This window comes from Conger conger, chromosome 6, assembly GCF_963514075.1.
Source record: "Conger conger chromosome 6, fConCon1.1, whole genome shotgun sequence".
Lineage (NCBI taxonomy): Eukaryota > Metazoa > Chordata > Actinopteri > Anguilliformes > Congridae > Conger > Conger conger.
This window is the reverse complement of record NC_083765.1, coordinates 24639899-24664765: the sequence shown is the minus strand read 5'-3', so window position 1 is coordinate 24664765 and position 24867 is coordinate 24639899. Positions and strand designations below refer to the sequence as shown.

At 43.8% G+C, this 24867-nt stretch overlaps 1 protein-coding gene across 2 annotated transcripts; it reads right to left on the bottom strand.

Moving 5' to 3' along the window:
* Nucleotides 1-1387: 1387 nt before the first annotated feature.
* Nucleotides 1388-24516, bottom strand: LOC133131242 (selenocysteine insertion sequence-binding protein 2-like). Of its 2 annotated transcripts, none has more exons than XM_061246503.1 (18): nt 24319-24516; nt 16861-17048; nt 15802-16126; nt 15292-15421; nt 13829-14052; nt 12951-12975; nt 12710-12855; nt 12117-12266; nt 11552-11641; nt 11046-11213; nt 10501-10642; nt 9709-9878; nt 9006-9138; nt 8204-8366; nt 6631-6851; nt 5840-5994; nt 5053-5272; nt 1388-4504 (listed from the first exon to the last, which is right to left on the bottom strand). In XM_061246503.1, exons 1-18 carry the CDS (start codon nt 24337-24339, stop codon nt 3864-3866), a joined length of 3312 nt encoding a protein of 1103 aa, XP_061102487.1. In that variant the 5' UTR covers nt 24340-24516; the 3' UTR covers nt 1388-3863. The 2 variants fall into 2 exon arrangements, with proteins under 2 accessions (XP_061102487.1, XP_061102488.1); XM_061246504.1 differs by having other exon boundaries at nt 12728-12855.
* Between the last annotated feature and the right edge of the window lie 351 nt (nt 24517-24867).

The following is a 24867-nucleotide window of genomic DNA, read 5'->3' as shown; positions in this document are numbered from 1 at the left end:
CAACGTCCGCACAGGTGAGAGCAGCGAAACACAAAACGGGAGAACTCGCAGAGGAGAGGTAGAAAGGAGAGCTGGGTGTTTTGAAAGACGCAGACGAGGCATAAAAAGCGACAGTTCGGTCTCCAGGCTTTCAGCTTCCTCTGCCTATCGCAGTAACACAGACGGAGGCCAGAGACGAGAGCAATGTTGTAGCAGGCGGTAGGGCAGTGTCACCGTAGTTTTGTGTGCAATAACTTACCCTCCATTGTGGAAGTGAAAAAGCTCTTTTACCCCCCTTGGTTAATTCGAGATATGTACCTTAGACCTACCGTGCTTTTATTTCCGTGAATTCACAACACATTAAAATGCATGTACTCCATGAAAACCGGATGGGGCAAAATGAATGGCTTTTTAAACAATAATGCGATGTGTGTGGGAGGGTATTAATTCCATTCGTAAAATAAGCTTCGGGCAATTTGGTGCTAGGCACAAAAAAATGAAAAATGGTTAATTAACCTTTGCATCACAAAATGCATTTAGATATTGAAGTGGGCTATAACGATGTAACGAACTCTGTAAAACAGGGTGTTTTTCCATCAGTGAAGACTAAGTATGTGGGCAGTTGTGTGGGACTAAACGTTGTTTATACTTTGTGAAGTACACACATTAGGCATCTTCTTATCTGGAGTTATTTATACTTCCATCTAGATTTCATGACATCGTTTACTCATTTAAATTTGATTTTCGCACATGCCGATGCACTTTGGCCAGTTATCTCCTTTGCATTTACGCGATACATTTTGACATTTGATTTTGAGCATCACCAACCTTAGGACAGTAAATGATGCAAACAATGAAAAAAATAAGTCCAGCTTCCCACATTTTGCTGAGAACCAGCATCAGTTTTGACTGGTCGTATGACCATTAAAATGACCTTTAAAAGATCCTGCCTGCTGCATTACCGCAGATGGTGACTCACTAACCAGCCAGGAGGCACTTTGAGCTTTGGCTCCCTCTTGTGGTGGCAGAGACAACTACTACATGTACAAATATGGTGCGCATGAAGAAGGCCATCTTACAATCCATTATACACACGTAGAAAGAGTAATGAATTACTTCCAGTTTCCAGGTGATTTTGGAATTGAATGGGTCCACTAACTGTCCTTCGAGGACATGTTTACAGAGGCCAAATTACATTAATACCTCACCGGCCCAATTCATAGGGTGGATGATGCTCATTCAAAAGATGACCGATGACTCAGAAATGTGATCACTGGCCGTTTTGCCTTTATAAATGCTTGTTTCAAATAATTAGTTTTCTTAAAATGTAAAATACTATATGCCTATATCACGACCCAAGAAAACACCAGTGTGCCATTGTAGGAGGAGTCACACAAACACTAAGAGGTTAACTTAAACAACATATTTTAATAATATTAATAATCAATCGAGAGCCAAATTGGATAACAGTTATTTTACGGGAAGCATCTACAAGTTGCCAGTGCTGTACAGTTTTAAAGAACCAGCCATAAATAGTAATATAAAGACAAGCAATACGTTGAAAAGGGTATCGCATACAACCATTTCTTTCACATTAGTTACAATAGGAAGTTCACTAGTATTTACATAGTGCAAAGGACGCATTTGCTATTATTACTCGATACACATAGTATAAACAAAATGGAGTAATAGTTGACATAAGTCCTGAAAAGACAGTACCATTGATCCAACAAAGGAGACCTTCATTTAGCACCAACACGTTTACTTCTTAACATTCAACTGCTCCCGTGGCAACCGAACACATTCCCATGCGTGTTAAGCTCAGGAACATTCCCGCACACAATCCTTGTTATTTTTTTCTTCTGAAGCGCATGTCATTATTGTGATTCGCGTTACGCAGTTCAACACGCATGTTTTTTTTTTTCATTTGTAAAACTTGTATATTAAAGCATCAGGGGTGAAAATACATTGTGATTAGTCTCATAGTACACTTCAACATGTAACACAAGTTAATACAATGTGAATATTCTTTTTTTTTTTTTTTGGGTACATTTTTTCTTCACTTTTAATGATATTGATTACACGCAGTCTTTCCCCTGGCTCGGGAGGCGGGGCCACATCTTCATGCTTACAACTCTCAGCCAATGAGAGTCAAGTTGGGGACCAGGGGTTCTTGCTTCATTGGTCACCACTTTATCAAAGGTTATCATCAACCAAACTCGATAGAATTACAATAGTTACAACATCATAAGAAAAAAACAAGGATACAATAAATAAAGCTTTTTTTTAGGAGAACAAAAAAAAGGATTGAAAAGGAAGTAGGGTCCCAGTACAGAGACAGGTCAGCAGGGAGTTTACAGAGCTGCAGAGTCAAAATGGCGTTCCATCACGTCAGTCGTGTAGACCTTACTACTACATAAACGCAAGCAGTGCACTCTGGCACTCTCGTCTCCAAAACACTCCGAATGGAAACAACGTTGACCATAAAAACAAACTGAATGTTGAGGTGCTTTATCGTTTTTCTGACAATAACCCCCACAAAGGCTGTGATAAATGATTCCTCATTACAAGAGCAGTAAACTTTAACTAAAGTTAACGAAATAACTACAAAACGTAAAGTTTAAATATTCTAATTTCTGGCACAAAATCGAGTATGAGTACCAGATGAAAACAAATATTAATAAACAAAACAACCCAAATCTGTAAAAAGAAGCAAGAAGCAACTACTTAAAAATACCCCCCTCGTTTAAGCTGTTAAATCTAAGCAGGGAAATATTACAGAAGACAGGTACAGAGTAACCTACACAAAGTATGTACATCAACATTTTTCCTTTAGTCCTGTAATATCACTTTCAATTTATTTTCTATTTAACTAAGAGAATGAACAGCAGAAACAAACAAACAAACAAAAACAAAACAGATCTGAGAAACACCAAAAAAAAAAGATCATGTTTTTCTCTTAAGATTTGGCTGGCTTCTAATTCCTTACGTAGTAGCTTTACTATATATTTCCAGAGCTCAATGAAATATACAGCTCAAACACTGATTTAGCCTATGCCCTGAATCAGAATCAATACCCTAATGAAACAGTACTTAATGAATTAAGAGTAACCCAGAAAGCCTACATTTTGTTTTTAAATTAATAAATTCTTTCCCACTTCTGGTTGCCAAGTTCCGAACGTCCTACAGATTAATTTTCTTTATCAATATATTTTTCTCCCGGCAGAACAGTAGGGCATACCTTCTGGAAGACCCATATAAATAACTGAATGTGTGCTCAACAGTATCATGATTTAAGAGCGCAGATTTCATCAGCTCTGTGCTACAGCCTTCCAGCACGACAGACTGGAGGGAATGGGGAATCGTTTCTAAGCCAATGAAAATGGGCGGAATCTCCATCAGAGAGTCTCCCTCCAGCCAATCCCCATTGTTTCTGGCAGATATGCGGAGCGGTGGGAGAGCGGCGCAGCCAGAGGGTCGTCAGAACGGAATGTTGGGATGAGAGTGCCGTATTGAGCCGCTCGACAAATTAGGCGGGCACGACCTCTTACTTATTCAAGCAATTTAGAACTTATTTAGCAGAAATATTCATTCCCACAGGCGTCAAAAGCGGATGAAATGTTTCTGTGGGGGTGCTGCAAACAGGATCTAACAGAAGAGCTTTCCCTTGACAATAGCGTGTTATGAAAATGAAAAAAGAACGAAGACGATTGGTGGGTCGGTTGGTTGGTGAGCCAGTTGGTTGGGTGGTTGGTTAGCCTGTCGGTCGGTGTCTGCAGGATTCCTGAGATGATACAGCTCCTGTCACAGCAGAGTTAGACGCCTCCTCAGGAGGGCGAGCTGCTGGTTGGTCGGTAAGGGTTGGAGAGGGTGGTGGTTGCCGGTCAACACGGGACGCTCTTGGGCTCCAACGGTTGGTCAGTGTGTTCCAGCCCCGGATCTGCCACTTCGGCAAAATCCAACCCTTCCTCGTCGCTGTGTCCGCCGGCCTCTTCCTCCTCCTCATCCTCCTCTTCCTCCTCCGTGCTGTCCGGACTCTTGGCCAGCTGGAGGTTCTCGAGCGTCTCAGAGACCCAGGAGTCGATCCGGCTGCTGAGGGGCACGTCCACGGAGACGGGCCCCGGCGAGTAGTCCTCCTCCTCCTCTTCCTCCTCGTCCTCCTCATCGCCCTCCTCCAGCATGCCGGGCACCAGCGTGCTGGTGGTGCTGGTGATGGAGGAGTTGAGGAGGTCCCGGCAGCTCCCGTCCAGGGATCCTGTCTCCGTGCTCTGCTGGGACGCCCACTCCAACCGGTCATCCGTCTTACCCTCCTCCTTCTCAGCCGGTGCCCCGGCCTTCCCGTGCTGGGGGGCCGCGGGGGTTAAAGTCAGGGTGGGGGCTGTCTGTGCAGGGACCGAGAGGCCCTCGTCTTCCTTTTGGGCTGCTGTCGTGCTCTCTCTGGCCCCTGCCCGGCTGCCTGGCCCCACACTGCCCTCAGCTGGTTCCAGGCCATCAGACATCTCCACCATGTTCCTCCAGTTGGTCTCTGTGGAGGGAGCAGAGGAGCAGAAGATGGATGATTGATTCGCTGCAGTTTTCTGATTGGTTAAATTGGGGCTAGCCTAGCACAGTGGTAACCAACCCTGTTCCGGGAGAGCTACCATCCAGTAGGTTTTCACTCCAACCCTAGCAAAGGTCACCCAATTCAACAGCAAGAGATCTGCTAATTAGTTGAGTCAGGTGAAATTAAAACCTACAGGATGGTAGATCTTCAGGAACAGGGTTGGTTACCACTGGCCTAGTGGCTAAGATGATTGACTGGGACCTGGACAGTTGGTTCAAGCCCTACACAGTGTAGCTCTACATAGTATAGCTCTACACAGTATAGCTCTACACAGTGTAGCTCTACACAGCTGGTGGGCCAATTAAGGGCCTTGCTCAAGGAGCCCAACAGGAGGCGACACCAGGCCTTGAACCACCAACCTTCTGGGTCCCAGTCCATGTACCTTAGCAACTAGGCTACATACTGGCCCTGGTAGACACCAGCATGAGGGTACAGAGACGGCAGTGTTGGCCTGAGTGCTGGGGTCTTACCGTACTCCTTCTCATTGACCTCGGAGATGGGCTCGGAGATGACGCTGCAGAAGGAGATGGCGCTGGCGGCGGACGGGTTGCGCGAGTGGCCCATGTGGTGCGTGACCTTCTTCACGTTCTTCAGGGCCTCCTCAGCCTGCTCCTGCTCCAGAGCCGACACCATGTCCTTATACGCCTTCCTGGCCTCCTCCGTCAGGGACACCAGGCGGTTGAACAGCCCCTGAGAGAGAGAAAGCGAGAGAGAGAGATACAATACCATCATGCAATAGTACCATGAAGACTTTACTTTTACTTTTTTGGTCCTGTGCCTTTTTTTATTGTTTGGAATGTGTAACGGACCAAGGACACGTTGCATGCTTTACTGAGCTTGTCTGGTGTATTGGAACCTATGAAATACTCTCAAAAAGTGTAAACCCCGCCTTCTGGTCCTCTTGGTAGGCTCAACTGCACCAGGCAAGATCAATTGAGCAAAGAGAAGTATTTGAATCCAACAAAATACGAAGTATTTTAATTTGACCCAAGTCTGCCAAGTTAAGTTCGGGGCAACATTAGCTGAGGAGGCGAGAGTGGTTGTCTGGCAGTTGCTGGTTCGTTCCCCTGCCCTGAGTGTGTCGAAGTGTCACAGAGCAAGACACTTAACCCCCGATGAGCTTGTGTGTGAATGGCTGTATGAGAGGCATTAACTGTAAAGCAAATTGTGTAGCCCTAGTTGCTGGAAAGAGCGCTATATAAATGCTGTTCATTTTCCAATCATCATTGACTATGCTTTGAGGCACGTCTACCCTACCTCGGCTCCAGAGAAGCTGAAGATGCCCACGACGCTGACGGGGACCAGCTTGTTGACGCAGCGGCCCAGCGCTTTCCGTCCGAGCGCGAACACAAAGGGGATCTCCTGCTCCCGCGCCATGGCGATAACGTTGTACAGCGCTTCGTCCAGACCACCTGACCAAGAGAGGCAGCGGTCCATATCATCACCAAGCTGTGCAGTCCAAGGTGCGCTTACCTTTCTTAACATTCAATCATTCATGATTTTATCCAAGGCCAATGGCAACTAACCAGTATCTGTTGCCCTCTAGTGGCAGGATGACAAATCACAGATATGCTTGTTTGCTAAACATACAACTTTAATTCAACTGTAAAAATGTTTCTTTATATGTACCATGGCACAAATTAAACAAGGTGGCAAACACACGGCTAATAGACTGTGTGGAATGCAAGGTTTGCATTCACACGTGATCATTTTACTGATAATTCACATTATCAGTGAATACCTGAAAAAGAAAGAGTAATATTCTCAGATGGTTATTCGGAGGGTTTAAACGAACATTAAAAATGAGCTTTTTCTACAGGTTTTCTATTAATTCCATTTCTAATCACTAATGCAAAGCTCTCGCTGGGAGTAAAGTTCAAAGGACGAGGTATCTATGGTCCTAGACGGATTGGCTCCTGCTTAGTCTAATCAGCTGCAAATCACTTAGATAAAAGTGTCAGCTAAAGAAGTAATCTGAGAGATGGTTTGGTTGAGGGAGATTGCTGAACCCATTTGAACCGCGTTGTGGGGTACGGGTGACCTCTGACCTTTGGACTGGATCTTCTCGCAGTTGGGGGAGATGATGACACACTTGATCTTGAGGAGCTTCATGTGCTTGGTGACCTCCCGCAGACCCATGACCAGCCTGCGCTTGGCCTTGGCCTTGGAGGGGTCCTTCTGGTACACACGCTCCTGGAACCGCACCAGCTCCTGCAGCAGCAGGGTCACGCTCTCGTCTATCTCCTTATTCAGCACCTGGTTACAGTACCTGGGACACACACACGTGCACACAAATAAATATACACACACACACACGAATAAATATACACGCACACACACGTGCACACAAATAAATACACACACACACACATGCACACAAATAAATACACACACACACACATGCACACAAATAAATATACACACACAAGTGCACACAAATAAATAAACACAAGTGCACACACATACGAATATACACACAAGTGCACACAAATAAGCACATACACACAAATACAGAGGCACACATGAATACACACATGCATGCACAAACACACACACAAAAATGAATACACATACAGGCACAAACACACACACAAGCACGCACACCCACACAAATACACACACGCACAAATGCACAAACCACACACACGCAGGGTGAGAGAGAAGCACAAAGCCATGGTTTTAAGAAGTGCCGTCAAACATCCACATCGATCTTCAAAAGAGCACAAACGGGGTTAACCTCCTGCAGCACAATAAAGAGAGGGCCTGTGGGGAGTGGTGTGGGTATAGGAGCGGTGGGAGGGCAGAAGCTGTTAAAATGCAGGATCTGTAAGACGCGGGTAGGCTGGGACAATGTGCTTACTGCGGTCGACTTTTCACACAACAAAGGCCCGTCTGTAAAGGGTGGCATACATTGTGTGGAGAACAGAGCGATGCGCAGTGCGCTTGTACCATACACTGTACAATCCCTTATTGTATAGGCCTTCATTAAAAGGGCCTATTAATGCTCACAGAGGACGTCTTAGTTCGTGGATATATATTTTTTTTGTTTCCCGGGTGGGCAAGGAATTTTGAGTGAAATCCATTTTCTCCTCCTCGCCCAAAACTGTCGGCCATTTTGAGCCAGTTCAGTTAACTTCACTCGACAGCAACTTCAGAAAACAAAAACGCCCGCAGAACTGCAATCGAGAAGAGTCTTGACCATAAGAGGATGATATACATGTGAAAACCCGATTTTTTTACTTTCCCGTTCTTCAATTAGCCACCTAAATGCTATAGCAGGTTTGAAAGCAACTTTAATACAGGGTATTTCAGTTAAAACACATTTTTTTTTTTTTACATTTTATCTGTGTATCTGTTTATTTATTAATTCATTCTAAATTGGTTTCCTCTACGGGTATTTTGAAATTTGTAACCATGTTTTGAAAAGTGCTGTATCAGTAAAGTTAATCATGTATTATTATTATTATTCACTGAAATATTACCCACCATACATATATTATATATTCATATAATTGGGAGTTTGAAAGTAAGTTTTTTCTGTGGAGAATGCTTGAGATGAAACCTGATCACCAGAGAGAGAGAAAGGATAGAGGAGGAGGTCTCGGAGTTGGCGGGACTCACTCTCGGAACCGGCGGCTGTGGATCTTGGTGATGGCGGATGTGGCCATGGGACTCCCGATCCCAGAGCTGGCGGGGGAACCCTGGGACACGGGCGTGATGCTGTAGGGCGAGTTCTGACTGGCCGGCGACAGCGAGGCGTCACTGGGCATGCTCAGACTGTTGTCTGCAAAGGAAGGAATTAGAGATACAAAACTGTGTGATGCTACTTCAGACAAGTAAGACCTGGTGAAGACCTAAAAACAGATAAGAATCATTTTTTTATTACCTACATGGGAGTTACACCAATTACTGCAAACTAGTTTAGCCTGTTTCTCCCAGATTAACAATTACAGACTAATGTAATTCGGGTAGTTGTAGTTTCTTACAAGGCCAAATCAGCATGCCAAATCTAATTGAAATCCATGACGATGCAGTCCAAAAGTGTGTTCACATTGAATGACATGGTCAAGCTGGTTTAAGATTCAACACTTTTAGCTGGTCAACCAGCTGACCGGCCGATACAGTCAGCCAGTCCACCAGTTTGACCACCAGCTAGAAGTGTCAAAAACCAGTCCCAGCTGCACTGCAAAAAGCGACTTAACAAGCGTTTTAGACTTGTAATAAGACTTAAGATCTTTATTTTCCCTCTCAAGTATATTCGTTTTTCACTTATTTTCAGGTAGCGTTTGCTTCAAGTGAAATTTTCTTATTCCATTGTCAAATCTTGGAAAATGTTTTATTTACCAAAAAGTCTGACAATAAGACTAAAATACTGGTTTTTGCAGTGAGGTCTTAGCAGGAGTTCAGTAGGACTGGTGCTCACCCTCCTGGGACACGCTCTCTCGGGGCAGGTCATCCGAAAAGTGCAGCTCCTCTCCAGCCTGTTCCTCCTGCCCCGCCCCGCCCTGGTCCAGACAGAGCTTCCCCTTCTTCACCTCCCTCTCCTTCAGAATGATCTAGAACAGAGAGACGGACACGACTCTCACTCTGATCCCATTCATCCTACTCACGACCCTCCTCAATAACGCTGGACTGGAGGTACTCCAGCTTTGGGTTATGGATGGAAACACCCTAACATCAACACAGCAGAGTTGGATAGCGACATGAGCATTGACAGTGAACACCAGCCAGCAATAGTCTTTCGTAATGGGCTTCATTTAGACACCAGCGTGTTATAGCTCATCATGGGAGGTATATTTATTGGAATATGTTCTGAATGCAGCATTAAATGTGATTGCTTCCATCGGGTGCCCATCATTCAACATGCCTGGATAACAGCATCGTATGCTGAAATGGCAGTGGTGGCTTCCAGGAGATTTAGTGTGGTGGTTAGCGTGATAATGCAGGGAAAGTTTTGAGGCTTACAAATTCCTTTCCATTTTGCTCACTTTTTAAAATAAATATAAAACACAGTATATTTTTCAGCTGAGTCTAGGGGGTTTGGGGAAAGGCAATCTTAGACTCCAGAGAATAAAACTCCTGTGTACGCTCAGGGAGTGGGCTCCACACTGCCCCGCGTTGGTCACCTTTTTCAGTGCAGTGGGCCTCTTCACTTTGGGCACCTCCCTCTCCTTCCCCCTCTTCATGCGGGGAGCGCTGGAGTCCAGTGCATTGTGGGGCCCCACATAGGCCTGGCCCTTCTGCCCCGGCGCCTTGTTGCCCGAGTCCTTGCTGTGGAACGGGGTGGTCGTGCCGACTAGCAGGAGAACACACAGTAAAGACCATCAGGCGTTAACCCAGACTGGCAGACACTCACAGACTGACCTTGCATTTCATTTGGCCTTTCCTAGTGTTAAGGTCCATCTACACCAAGAATGGCAACTATAACGATAACTATAAATATATTGAGTTAGAATGATTTTTAAAACAAGAGGATGGAGGAATCCACACCTCAACTATAACGACAACTATACTGATGAATGACATCGCAATTTTTTCCAGTTGCACTGACAGCCAATCAAAATTCATCTGAATTTATAGGGCATCACATTCAAAATGGCAGATGAAATGGCACCACTATTTACAGAATGTTATTGTTCAGCAGTGTGGATGCTCACATTATTATTGTTCATAGTTTCCATCGATAGTTATCACTCTTGGTGGGGTGGGTGGGCCTTTAAGCAGCGTTTTCTTTTCATGTATTTATTATATAGTAGGGAGAACTGCTTTCCCATCGAAGAGATATTCTACAATAGGCTCCCTAAATGTATGCAAGGTGTGAATTAGGAGGCAGGGAGTCAGGGGCAGGGAGTCAAGGGCAGGGAGTCAGGGGCAGGGAATCAGGGGTAGGGAATCAGCGAGTCAGGGGGTCAGGGTACCTGTGTAGGAGAGGGGCTTAGTGTTGGTCAGCTGGCGGGCCTTCATGGCCTGCTGTTGCTTCTCCAGGGCGGCCAGCATGTCTCCCAGGTCCAGCTGCACCGGGGTCTTACTCTTTTTCCCCGCGGCTTTAGTCAGGGCCTCCTGCAGGCAGAATCCACAGAGCAGCTGCAGTTAGCACGACTATAGAGGTGCTTCCTGGGGACTGCCTGTGTATGCTGGTTTTTCTTCCAGCCAGAGTCATAACATTTTTATAATAATTTGTGCTTTAGCTGATGCTTTTATCCAAAGCGACTTACAGTTGATTAGACTAAGCAGGGGCTAATCCCACCCTTGGAGCAATGTGGGGGTTAAGGGCCTTGCTTAAGGGCCCAACAGCTGCACTGATCTTATTGAGGCTACACCGGGGTTTGAACTTCCAACGTTCTGGTTTCCAGTCAATCACTAGACTAGACTATAGTTTCCTCTGTTCCATGCTGACACACAGACACACACAGACATAGACACAGACACTGATACAGACACAGACACAGACACAGACACACACCTGCAGTTTCCTCTGCTCCATGCTGATCTCGGAGTACTCTTGTGCCGTGGCCAGAGCAGCTGCCAGGGCCTTCTTCCTCTGGCTCTTTGCCCTTTTGGGCACTGACGTGGTGATGGGGATGGGTGTCTGCACGATGCTGATGGGGGAGCTTTCCGGAAGGTTCTCAAGCTGTGGGAGGGAGGAGAGCAGAACAGCAGCCAGTATTCACTGCTCTTGGGCAGGGATCATCAAGTCATGGTCCTCAAGGTCTGAGAACTGCTGGTTTTCCACCCTCCCTTTACCTGGGAGTCAGGTGTGAAGAGTCAGTGGCAGTAATTGATCAGCTAATCTCCAGGGAGAAAAGAAAACCAGGCTGGATTTGGATTTGAGGGCCAGATTTGATGATGGCCGCTCTAGGGAGAGGCTGAGGTGTTCAGCTCTAGCTGCACAGATGTGCGTTTTCAAAGTTAAACTGTAGAAAGTGCATGGCTAGTGCCAGTAATGCAGATCCAGACCATTCCTCTCACCAGGTTTTTAGGGATCTTGGGCTGTGCCTGTTCCGGCTTACTCCGAGGTGTGGCTCCCCCAGAAACCAGCTCCGGAAACTCATCTTCATCCTAAAGGAGTGGTGATATCGTACTCAACACCTTAGAGCCTGCTTTACGAAGCCTTTTAGCAAACAAAATTAATAACACAACCAACAACTGGGGCAAAACAAATATCATGACCAATCATTGGTCATGTTATTTGTTTCATGTGTGCTAAAAGATTTAGGTATATGCCTAAAGGTCTAAAATCAGGCTTTTAACACATTAAATGTGTCTAATGTGCTGGAATGAATATGGCCTACCACCACAATCGCAGTGCATTGGGAAACATTTATTACAGTAACTGTTACATTACAGTTATTTAGCTGACACTTTTATGCAAAGTGAATTACAGCTGCACATATCTTACAGTGGCTACACTGGGGCTTGAACCACCAACCTTCCAAGTCCCAGTGAAGCACCATTAGCCACTAGGGGCTCATCAGCAGGGACACAACATGGTGTTGCTAACAGCAGAGCACACCAGAGGGAGGAGTGAGCTCACCTCAAAATAGAGAGGCTCGGTGTTGAGCTGGGCCCCAGGCGGCTGGGTAGCCACCTGCACCGTACCCTCCTGCAGCCTTTTAGGGAGCCCGGGGCCCCTGTCCGACGAGGGGCCACAGCCTCGCCCGTGGTACCCCGCCTGGAAGTCCATCTGAGGGAAACGGAGAACTGCTCAGAGATACGATACCTCAACACATGTTCTATGGTTTTCTGAATGGACTACGTTGTTCCAATTTCTATGCACTCATTGCATTATAGGTATTTAGCTGATGCTTCCATCTAAAGGGATTTACAGTTGATTAGATTAAGCAGGGGGTAATCCCCCATGAGGTTAAGGGCCTTGCTCAAGGGCCCAACAGCTGCACTGATCTCACTGTGGCTACACTGGGGCTTGAACCACCAACCTTCCAGGTCCCAGAACCTTAGCCACTCGGCCATTGGCTGTCATAAGAGCAGCATAGATGCAACTTGAAATCACTGATATGGTGTATATTCCATTAACACTATTCTCATAGTTCCTTAACTCCTTGAACCTGGATGACGGCAATTGGCATCATAAAGAAGTGCAAACGTGCACTGTTCAGAGTGACGCACCTGTTCAGAGTGACGCACCTGTTGAAAGGACGGTGCCTGGGGGCCGTTTCTTTGGTCGGGTGCTTTCCCTCCTCTGTAGTAGACAGCCGTTCTGTCCACCCAGGGTTTCTGAGTGGCCTGGGATGCCACATTGACCCAGCTCACCGCTGTGAAAAAACAGACACAACACACAGCTTCAACACACAAAACTACCAGGCCTAAGCCAAGGAAACGCACCATTCACAAAAGAACTGAGGCCTACCTGTCATCACTCCAGCTTCAACTCCCTTCAGAAAACACAGACAGAAAAGAGATGCAGTTACTATTCAACACGAAAGAATGGGAAGCATTTAGATTTCCATACAAAATTCAGGTCACCTGGATACAGGTACAATATGTACTGCCTCTAGTTTTCAGAAATGCTTTTGAAAAGCATAACGTTTCAGTAAATGGTGTTCCTAAGGGACAAAGTACTTAGAACTTTGACTGGTGTCTGGGTAAAATGAGCAGTGACAAAAATGTGTTGTTGCCGTGGTACTCACAGCTACATACACTGCAAAACACAACCGCCTTAACAAGCATTTTAGACTTAGTAGACTTAGACTTAAGATCTTATTTTTTTCTCAAGTATAAACGATTAGCTTGTTTTAAGTTACCATTTACTTGAGAAGCAAAAATTTCACCCCAAATCTTGAAATGAGCCTTACTGACAGATTTATTTAGCAAATAATTAATAGAAGTATACTTATTGAGGTTGATTTATTTTTTGTGCTGAGCAGCACTGCAAAAACCAAAATATTTTTAGTATTACATTTGATAAATAAGATATAAATATACCTAAAACATGTTTTCCTCTTGAGAAAGAAAATATGATCTTAAGTCTTATCACAAGACTAAAATTCACTTTTTGGAGTGCAGCTGGGACGATAAGCTGGTTTGAAGATGACTTCCGCTGTGTTTTTGACACCTGTAGCTAGTCATAACTTGTTTGTGGCTGGTCAATGCTGGTCAAAGCTGGTTCAGCTGGTGGTCAAACTGGTGGACTGGCTGACTATTTAAAAAGTGCTCAAAGCAGTGACTGTGCTTTGACTGGGTGGAGTGCGTACAGTGGGCAGGTCGGGCAGGTCAGGCGGGCCGTACCGTGGACACGCCGTGCTCCGCGCTCCGCGGGGCAGTCCCCGCTGCCTGGTTGTGCTTGGGGCTGCAGTAGCCGCTGTCGCTGTCGATGTCCGCCTCGCTGGCTCCGTGCTCGCTGGAGGACTCGGCCGTGGGCTGGGACGCCCGTCTCCTCCGGGGCTTGTTCTTCCACAGCAGCGGGCTGGCCCTCTCCGACAGCGAGCGGCTGGAGACGTCCCCCGGGAAGTCTGAGGGGCGGACAGGGGGACAGGGATGGTACATCACGAACGAGTCGCTTACATCAGCTACGTTCTGACACCCACAGCGAGCAGAACCGCACGCCGCGTCCGGCCAGCGGAGGATGGTCATTCGCCTTTTACCTTTGCAGCCACATCAGCACTGGGAGAATGAAATCTGGGCATCATTTGCATTTACATACAAACTACTAATGTTGAGGAGCTGGGTGGCAGGGGGTGAGAAAGTGGGAAGAAATTATTTTATTTTCACTATTGCTACTGGAGTCACACGGTGATCAATGACACCTCCCTGACTGCACAGGAATACGCAGAGCTCCAGAAAAACCCATTCAATTATACGGATGGATGGAGGTGCTGATGCAAGCGGACATCCATCAGCTGTGTCGCAGAGACGTCTGCAGACACGCAGGGCTCTGAGACGCAGAGCAGGGGCCGGGAAACCTCATTCACGTATTAATGTTCTACAGCTTTCACATAATGTTATTACTGTCCAAACACACAAAATGATGATTACCAGCAATTTCATTTCTGCCACGGTAATGAGATTTAATCTTACAACTAATCCAATTTTAAGGATGAGGAAGGAAACCGGAGTGACAAAATGTAAAAATGCATCAGAAATGTATGAAAAATGATGTAGATGAGAAGTGCTATAATTGTTTAACCCCTTAAGTCGAACGGGCCTGTGACATTTTCAATCAATCTGGACACACAATACACTGTTTGAAAGTTTTGCCAATGTTTAACCGCTTAAGTTGGGTCGGCGTGGTGTTTTTTTGCATTCATCCCTTTTTCCACTATGGTTACAGGATATATCTACGTTTTATAGGTGCTCTAGAACACTGTGAGTTCACATGCAAGCTTCTCGGGTCAGTAACCAAGATGCAATTACCAGTGCGCAATCAATTACAGTATAACTTCTGTCCTGCAAAGAACCGACTATGTGCATGTTATTGAAGTGAAGACTGAAAAGCAATGAATGGCATTACATTTCCAACGGTGTATTGTTTGTTAGGCTTGCATAAAACACAGCATATTTCCGGCTGCGTAATGAAACTGTAGCATTTTTCAAAGTTCTAAACCAAAGGCAAGACCCCTGGGGATTTAGGTGGATCCAGGTGGATTTAGGTGGACTTCATATTGGGCTTGGGACTGAAAGGGTTAGAGAATGAAATGGCTTTGGAGTTGGAGTTAGAAGAGGAGACGTTAGCTGTGTGAAAGGACAGTTACCGGTCTGCTGGGCTGCATCTACCAGAAGGACGGTCTTCGCCCTGCCGTCAGGCCCCGACGCGCTGACCTCCTTCTGCACGGCAACACTCCTCATTGGGGGTCTCTTGCTCCTCATTGGCTGAGAGAGTTGCTGAGTAAGCAAAACCACCAAATTAAGATGAGATAGACCTTTAATATCTCTTTATGAGATAAACCTTTAATTTGTCTTGGACATTCAAGAGTCAATGGTCTGCGACACAACATACATTTAAGGGGAGAATTACAATTCACAATGTGGCAAAAACAGGGCATCCTAAAATCAGCAGATTAGCTTACACAAGAAAGTGGGCAGCCTGTAGCCTAGCGTCAACAGCATTTGCTAGGGGCCAGGAAGGTTGGTGGTTCAAGCCCCAGTGTAGCCACATCGCTCCAAGCCAAGGGAGATTGCTTAGTCTAATCAACTAAGTCGCTCCGGATAAAACCGTCAGCTAAATAAATGTAATGTAATGAGCTTTGCACATCAGCGGTTACCTTTGGCAGCATGGTCGTCCGGACGATGCCCCGTCCCCTCTGGCCGGACACACCGAAGGCCTGGCCTGCAGCCGCTGTGCGATCGCTGCAGTCTGTCGACACGGCGTTGACCACCCCCGCCTGTACCGGCGCCCCGTACGGGGAGGGGAAGGGCTGGTAGAAGCCCATCATGGGCGCACAGGGGGCCGGCATGATCTGGTAGTAGGTGTAGTCGCTGGATACGGGAGGCTGGGGGGACGACAGGATGGGGTAGGCCAAGTAGGGGCCTCCGGGGCCGGGGTTGGGCTGCTGCCATCTCATGTCTCCGTTATACAGGGGGAGTTGCCTGGCGGGAGAGAGATCCAACATCATGACATCTGCAGGGACATAGCCCACCAATACACCGTATACCAAACGGTACTGAACCCTTAACTCACATCATCTGATGTAACGAAACATCAATGAGAGTTGCAGAGAATTTGAGATAAACGCACGAAAAATACTTCAATAAAAACAATTCCCCTTTAATGAATTAGGTGACTGCAACTGTTCAGCAACTGAAAAACTCCAAACAGGTTCAGAAGTGCAGAAGTCCACTCAAACTATAGACCCAGCTCCAAACTCATCATACAACAAAACTGCAATAATTATGCAGCATTGTAAGGCCATCTGAATAAAGGAATGTGCCAAGACAACAATAAGAGACACGCTCTCTCTTCTGACAGTAGATATAGTGGACATTTCCTTGTATTCAAAATGAAAACGGAATAGACTGCAAGAAGTATTCAGGACATAAAATCTTGTTTAAAACAGAAGGTCATGAAACCCACCCATTCTATCCTTTTCTTAACACCAGCCCTGTACAATTACTTTTTCTACCTTATTTGTTTCACCTGAAGCTTACGTTCCATAAAAATAAAGCAGAAAGGGTTTTCAAGGCCAGGCTTGACATGGTGCTAGACACCCTACGGTTATGGTAAACCAACTATTAGGTACACTTTAACCAGCATTGCTGGGCTGAGAGGCCTGGTCATTCTGCTATGTTATAAGCGGGGTGGAGGTCACAGAGGTAGGACCCACCGGTTGGGCTGGTTCTCCTGGACGAAGGGGTAGCAGGTGATGAGATAGCTGGGGATGGTCGTGGGCTCGACCCCACTGCCGGCACTGCCCCCTCCACCTTCGCCTGACAGGCTCATTGCAACCAGAGCACCTTCCGGACCTTTCTTCTGGGGGATGAAGGGTTCAACTTCGGCCGAGAGCTTCACGTCCTGGGACAATGTGAGGAAACAGAGACAGTAACAGGATGGATTCAGCCAGTATGGAACTCTGAACTCAGAGACCATCTTTTCAGGGCACAATACAATACAATATACACATTGAGACACCAAGGGGCATAGCAATCCCAAATAGTTTTAAGCCTATTTGCGAATCTAATATATAAATCAATTTGGGACCCCCACATTATTGTCAAGGCCTTTATAAATTGCATTTGTGTTAAAAAAGTAACTTTGAAAGAAATAAATGACAATAACTCTATCAGGCCGTATACTTACATGTTTATAATTTGTTTTTAATATTATAACATGTTTTCAAATTTGGGGTCAGTATTTTGATTATACTTCCATTTATGATTCAATCTATGAATAGAAGCACTCAAAAGGTGCGGTGGACTGTGCCACATTACGTAGCAGAAAGTTAATTTCATTAATTAATTAAAGTATTTACCTAAATTTTACATTAATACTTGTTGGCAAGTCTATGCACTTGGTACAGTGGAAGAACACTGAATAAAAAGTGCGTGGAACACTGACCTAACACAAGGTTCAGTTGGAGTGGAGATGTTTAAAAACACTGTTGTCATTGGTGAGTCAGCACAGATTCACGTGGCCTTTCAGCATTATCAGCCTTCCTGCAGCACTACTTCTGGCCAAAACACAACCCCTTATCAGGCGGCCATCTTCCTGCACATCCTACATAGCACCACTTCATTCACATCATTCCTGTACCATCTCTTCTGGTAAGGAACCTTCAGATAAAAAATTCAATTTCCTTGTTCCCGCCATTGTACCATTTTGAGCTGCGGGTGGGACTACACTATTCCGAGAATGGACAGATACATACATGCATGCATGCTTGTGTCACACTCTCACTCCTTCACTGTCCCCCAATTAGCGGGGACTCCAATTTCCACACAGGGTCAGATCTCACTGGGTGAGGGGCACTATTTGCCCCTGGCTGGGTCCACAGGAATGTAACAGCACGATTACATAAATATCCTTTTTTCATGTCCAGAAAATGTTTTCAAGAAAAAAAAACAAATCCACACAACAGATGGTAGACCTTAACCTTGACGGACGCCTTTTTCCTGCCAGTACAATACGGATTCCACTTTAAGGGAAATCACTAAATAAACAGTCTGTAAATTCAAGATGAGGCAGGCCAGGGAATGAAATCTATTCTTATTCAGTGAGACTTTGTGTTGTGTTGTTTTCCATGCCCTGATAAAGCTGTAAAATGACTGAAAACAACAAGGCCGTCAATCAGTCAACAAAGTCACTGAGCTAACTGGCGTGTCTGCTGGATGCCAGTAATCATTGACACAATTCATAACTGGGTACAAAGTCTGCTCTCCACAAGTACACTGCAGGTCCCTGGAAACTATCCTTCTACATCCTCTATATACGCACACAGCTCTGCAAGCACTGCTCAAACTGATGCAATGAGCAGGAGCTATGACCCATTCAACAGTCCATACACGTACGGAAGTTCACTTTAAAATGAAATTAAAGCAGGAAGAAAAACACACTTCAAATAACCTTCAAAGAACAGACACATTTGTATACAATGCCACATTATCCATTTCCTAATGCTTTGTTGGTCTCAAGTGTGCACACTATCCTGAGCATTTATGAATACCATTGGGTTTCCTTTTACTTGGAGAGGCGGTCCCAGTCTGATGTCTGCCAACAAAGAAGTGACGTGCCCAAGACTTGACAAATGGAAAAAGTGCCAAGGGTTGTTCGGAAAGCATAAACCCCAGGGCAAGTTCTCAGTTGGACAAAGGGAACTTAAAAAAAAAAAATTGGCAGGCTTCACAAAACCATGAATACCTTTCTCTTGTGTTAATGTTCAAAGTCTTATTGATATTTTTTATAATAATGGATTATGTGTGTGTATATACACTCAGTGAGCGCTTTATTAGGTAGACCTGTACACCAGCTTGCAAACATTAATGAATGCAAATATTTAATCAGTCAATCATGTGGCAGCAACTAAATGCATAAGAGCACGGAGACGTGCTCAAGCGGTTCAGCTGTTGTTCAGACCAAATGTCAGAACAGAAATGTGATCCAAGTGATTTTGACTGTGGAATGATTGTTTGTGCCACACAGGGTGGTTTGAGTATCTCAGAAACTGCTGATCTCCTGGGATTTTGACGCACAACAGGCTCTAGGGTTTGCAGAGAATGGTGCGAAAAACAATAAATACACGCAGACCATGTTACCATGTGTTAAGTCGAAGATAAGATTTTAGGCAAACACTTTACATCCTGACAAAACAAATGGCCACTGAGCCAACAACATTGAGCCTGACATACCGATTCCTTTACTCTCCATGGAAACCTTTGAAAGCACTTACCAATATCATAGGCTTAAAATAATAAATAAAAAACTAGGAAAGTTTACACTGTAAAGCAATGTATAAATTCAGTTTGTATAGGTGATGTCATTCAAGCTGGATCTGTGTATAAGGTAGAATGTAGTCTTCTGCTATTTTTCTTCATTTGCAATCATGTCTCCCCTACTGAAAAAGCAGAGGGTTGGGGCCAGTAACTGAAGGCATAACTTGTGTATCTGCAGATCTGCCCTCAAACAGACACCCATTGTCCACAAGAGCTACTGTCTGTGGGTAGGACTTTCTGCAGAAAAACCACATTCAAATCCTGAATGTGCTCCGTAAAATCTGAAATGGAGATCTTTATAATTAACCCTGCACACCAACCCTGCAGCATAGCTTACTTGTACAAGTCAAACTCAAAATTGTCGACCCATTAACAAAGCAAAATGTAAACCGAATAGATTTCACTACATAGCAGTCTATTAGAAGCTATGCTTGTATCCAGGATTTAGACTCTGCACCTTATTCTGATAAAAACGTAGGCTGTACTGTAAGTGACGATTCTTAAATTTAAATTACCCATAGCAATGATGGAACTAGACAAATGTCAACCAATTTATAAGAACTTGAGTGCATTCAACCCAGTGCTGTTCCCTGTGGGCACCACATACTTAGCCATAGCCTCACACTGCACACTGCAAAATGAATACAATCAGTAGCTGGCCACTCACATTTTGTAGCATAGATGTATGTTTTATGAGACTAGCCTAAAAATACAATGTACAATTTCAAACTAGGAGACAAAAAAACAGGGCTTGATGAAATGTTCAAAGATGGTATTTCCATCTGATTTAGAAGCCAAAGACAATTTCAGGAATTAATCATATTCCCTATCCCCTCAGCTCAAATTATTTTGAGGCCCCATCAAAAACTACAATAATTGGTTACAACAGTAAATTATTTAAAGTAAGGTGTTGGGTGTAAATAAGTGGCCTGATCCACCTTGTCCAAAGAACGGTTGAGAATCGCCACCCTCAGCTTGCCCAACACTTATGCACTCACAGTTGACTTTAAGCTGTGGATTGTCTGAGCGTCCATTGTTGAGGTAAATGGCAGCTTTTCGGTGAAAAGGAGCGATTGTGTGTCGGAGCGCTGAGGTCAGCCCCAGATGTGCTGTGGATAAAGTAGTGCTGACACCAAAAATGAAAGGCTGAGAGCCTCTTCTTAAATATATGCTTCATTTTTCAGCAACACTTGACATTAATTAGCATTAACCATGTAGTGAACATTAATTAATGATGTAAACACACATTAAGCGAATACAAGTTAAGCATGACTAGATTTTCATTCGTTTGTAGTCAAATACAATAACTAATATATTAGCTACATGATGATTAGCAAAACATGGGATAACCATGAACAAATACATTAACTACATTAGGCATTCATATGAATTGACATGAACGAATGTAGCTGTTGTAATGTAGCATGAATTAATGATGTAAAAATACATTAACAAAGCTGTACATATTAACTTTTCATGAGTTAGTAGTTAGCAATGACATTAGTCATTGCTAACTAGTTAATGCCAACTGGAGAGAAGTGAAGAGCAAATGGAGCCATACATTCAATTTAGGAGAGGTCATGGCCTTGATGTTCCTCAGATTAAGAGTTTCAATCAGCTCCTTTACAGCTCAAAGCTTTGAACCACAAACAACTAGTGCAATAAGGTGCAATATTTTGTGGGGAATGTGCAATATCTTGATGTGTATGAAATGGTTATGATGTTTGTTTGCTTGTTTTTTTCCCCTCTTGTCAGCTGTATGTACTGTAACAGATCCACAACAAATTTCTCTTTGAGACAATAAAAAAAGATATCTTATCTTAATATCTGTGCAGCTAACATTAGCTGTTCATTGCAACAGCACCGAGCAGTTTTACAACATTGTAAGATGTTATGGTCCTTGTCAAAGGAGAAGAATGTAGAGACGGACTGATGAAGACAGCTATGGCGCAGTATGCCAAATGGTCAACACAGTGAAGTTAATGAACAGGAATAAGACTTCACTGAACACTTAAAAACAAAGCTTTGAGTCTTGTATTTCACAGCTCACTTTCACAGGCAGAGAGCAGGAAATACACAGAGAGCACGGCTCACAGTTTAAATCTCTCACCAAAAAGCCGAGGCAATGGAAACACAACAATGTGTTAAGAAGGGTTGGAAAAATGTGTTGGTTTTCACATTAGTTGGAAAATATTCAATGTTTCCTCTCATTGAGATGGCTGATTTATATTCTCGACTGAACTACAGTTCTCAACATGCCAATATGCCTCTCAGAATTGTGTCATTTTTCCATGCTTAATGAAAATGGGACAGTCAAAATCTAAAAACAGAGCAACTGTAGCCAAATCATGCTTTGTGCATTGCCAGTGTGGTAGGTGACAACTGATGCCAATGTGTCAGAAAGTTTCAAGCCAGTTAACCAAATTATTATACAATAGTTCAACCACAAATGACCTTGTAACTGTGCAACAGCATTGAAAATATAATGGCTATAAAGCACTGTTTTTCTGACAGAGAGAAAGTAGAGAGGAATTAACACAACTTGTGGAAAGAACAATCCAACATCACTTCCCCTGCCTCAGCTGGAACCCATAATTTAAACAAATGAGTAGGACCAGCCATTGATTATTGAATATTGAAAACTGAATTTAAACCACCCGCATATCTGTGGTTGGGCAAAGTAAATGGCCAAAGACCAGTACATTCAAAATATGCAAAAGTCGAATTTGACCTTGAATGGCCTTATGAAATGGTCATCTTTATCTTCCTAAAACAATTTTTTAAAGTCTATATTGCCCCAGATAAATAAATCATTCCATATTGGCACACAATCTGTTCATTTTACAATCCATCTGATTTGGCTCCTGACTTCACCTTTTTTATGCTTTAGTCTGTGGTTCTTTGATGTTGTTTGTTTAATATAATGTAATGCTCATTAGAGTATATTTGTTCTTTGTAGAACATGCTTTAATATTCAAAGGCCTTGCCTTACCATCTCGCTTGGTACTATACCCAGCCCCTTTAGGAATTACTGGCTGCACTTGAATCCCTGATGTTTGCACTTGTGTTGGCATTGCAAGTCACTCTTAACAAAAGTTCTTGCCAAGTGTAGAGAAAGTAGAGTCGCCAGTCAAATCACGTAAATAGAGCAAGCCTTGGTCGGCAGGTAAGGTGTGTTCACTCCTACCTTTTGACCGAAACATTTCATTCATTCTATTAATTATTAGTCAAGGAATGAGTTGAAGGGCATTAGCTACATAGTTGCAACGTTTACATTAAGATGAGGCACCGTCATTGTGCATAACCACGACCCGAGTGTGAAGCACAGCACTTCTGTCTTTTCTTTTTTGATAGAAATACTTTTTTTCTGTTAGAAAATTGCACGGACTTATTTTTGTTATTAAAATATTCTAATTATTTCATTACATTAGTAGACATGACAATCACAGTTCAAAGTAAGAGGGGTCCGCTGTAGTCTTTACAGACGCACAATTCCTTAATTATAATAAACATTGTTTTAAATGCAAATATATAAATGTTAATTTGGATTTCGAGGTAGACATCCATGCAAAACAGTGCCTCTTTATAATGTAAACTTTGCAACTTAGGTAACTGTAACAGCTCTGTGAACTTAATGGTAAATAAATGTCGCCTCAGGTACAACAGTTCCAAGTAACCTTAATCACATGTCCCATTGCAATTTTCCAACTCGTTGCCATTGCCACAGTTGTGGCAACCGTAGAACTTAGCACACTAACTGGGATAATGACACATTAAATCTTGCCCAGGCTGCAGTTACTTAGCTAAGGTTAACATACTAAACTACTAAGATAACGTTCATAATCAAAAACTAACCTCTCAGATGTTAACTATGGTATGGTATGGTATTTAAGTTTCAGCTTGTTGAACTACTGTTCTGGAAAACGAACAGACAAAACGGCAATAACCCAACAAAATGTTCAATATACGCCGCCACGTGCGTTGAATAACACAGTCCCTTATTTAGTTAGCTAAGTTTAGTTAGAAGTTACAAGTTACAAAAACCGAATTATTCATTGATATCATGATAGCGATAGTGTTGACAGGTGGCAGTAGGGCTGTTATTTCTGATTAGTCTGGCTAATTTAAGAACGTACGCTGTTTTTGCAAATACCCATATGCAATCTACAATTAACGTTAATATCAACTGGCAAAGATAAACGGCTAGCTACAGCTGATCGGTGATGTTTGGCGTAATCAGTCAATAAACGTCACTTCGCTTGTTAGCTCAAAACAATATATATCGTTAGCCAACTCAGGTGTTTGTGTAACGTTACATTTTAATTAAAACACATTCATGTTAGCTAGATTCGCTAGGCTATAAACTGTAAGACTGAAAATCAACGTTACAATTAGCTAACTTAGCCACCTAGCTCGTTCGTTAGCTCATAACAATAACGTTAGGCAGCCAACTCAGCTGTTTGGGTAACGTTACATTTAATTAACACGACTTCCATTTGCAAACGTTAAGTATTGTAACATTGGCTAGTCTAGCTAGCTAACGTAAACTCCGACCTGAAATAATTTGTAGTTAACGTTAGCTAGTCCGCTAGGTGATTTAGCAATCTAACGCTACGACATTGACAGCATTAGCTCTAGCTAATTTATTATTGGCTGGCTAGTCAAACGTTAACATTTATACTTCGTGTAACATTACAATTAAAAGCCAAGGACGTATACAGTCGTGACAGCCACATTAATTAATCCATTAATGTGGCTGTCTTTACAGTAAAAGCCAAAATAATTTATATTCGAGGCCTAACGTCAGCTATCTGAGATCTGAGAAATCCTGCCCCTCGTTAGATAATCCTGTTTACCTTACTGTCGCTTGTATCCATGGCTATTACTTGTGCCTCGACAGATCCACTTCGTGTATGCTGTAAATGTCAGGAGGGTGTTGTTATTGTCCTCATTGTGAATGCTGAGCCCCCTGTGTAGAAACACACCCAATTGCTTGCTAGTTATAGCTTGGCTGGGTACTCGTACTGGCTATACAATTTCTGGACTGGGCTCGCCGTTTTACGGTCAGAATAGAGGAAAAATGGGAGAGTCATCTGGAACGGTGGCCCTACTGGCTCAAAAGTGACGCGACAATCAGTTCAATGAGTGCACCGAAGGAGAAAGTTAAGTAGGCGAAATTTTCTTTAAATGTACTGTACTTAAAATCCCCGGATAATATACGTATTTCCAGGGTTTCAGGAGCTCTTTCCAATAGCTTATTTTGCACCTCCTTCTCCCTTTCCTTGCTCCTTGCTCCTTGCTCCACCCATTGGGGCAGCCTGGAGCATAGTGGATAAGGTACAAGATTGGGACCTGGAAGTTTGGTGGCTCAAGCCCCGGTGTAGCCACGATAAGATTAGTCTAAT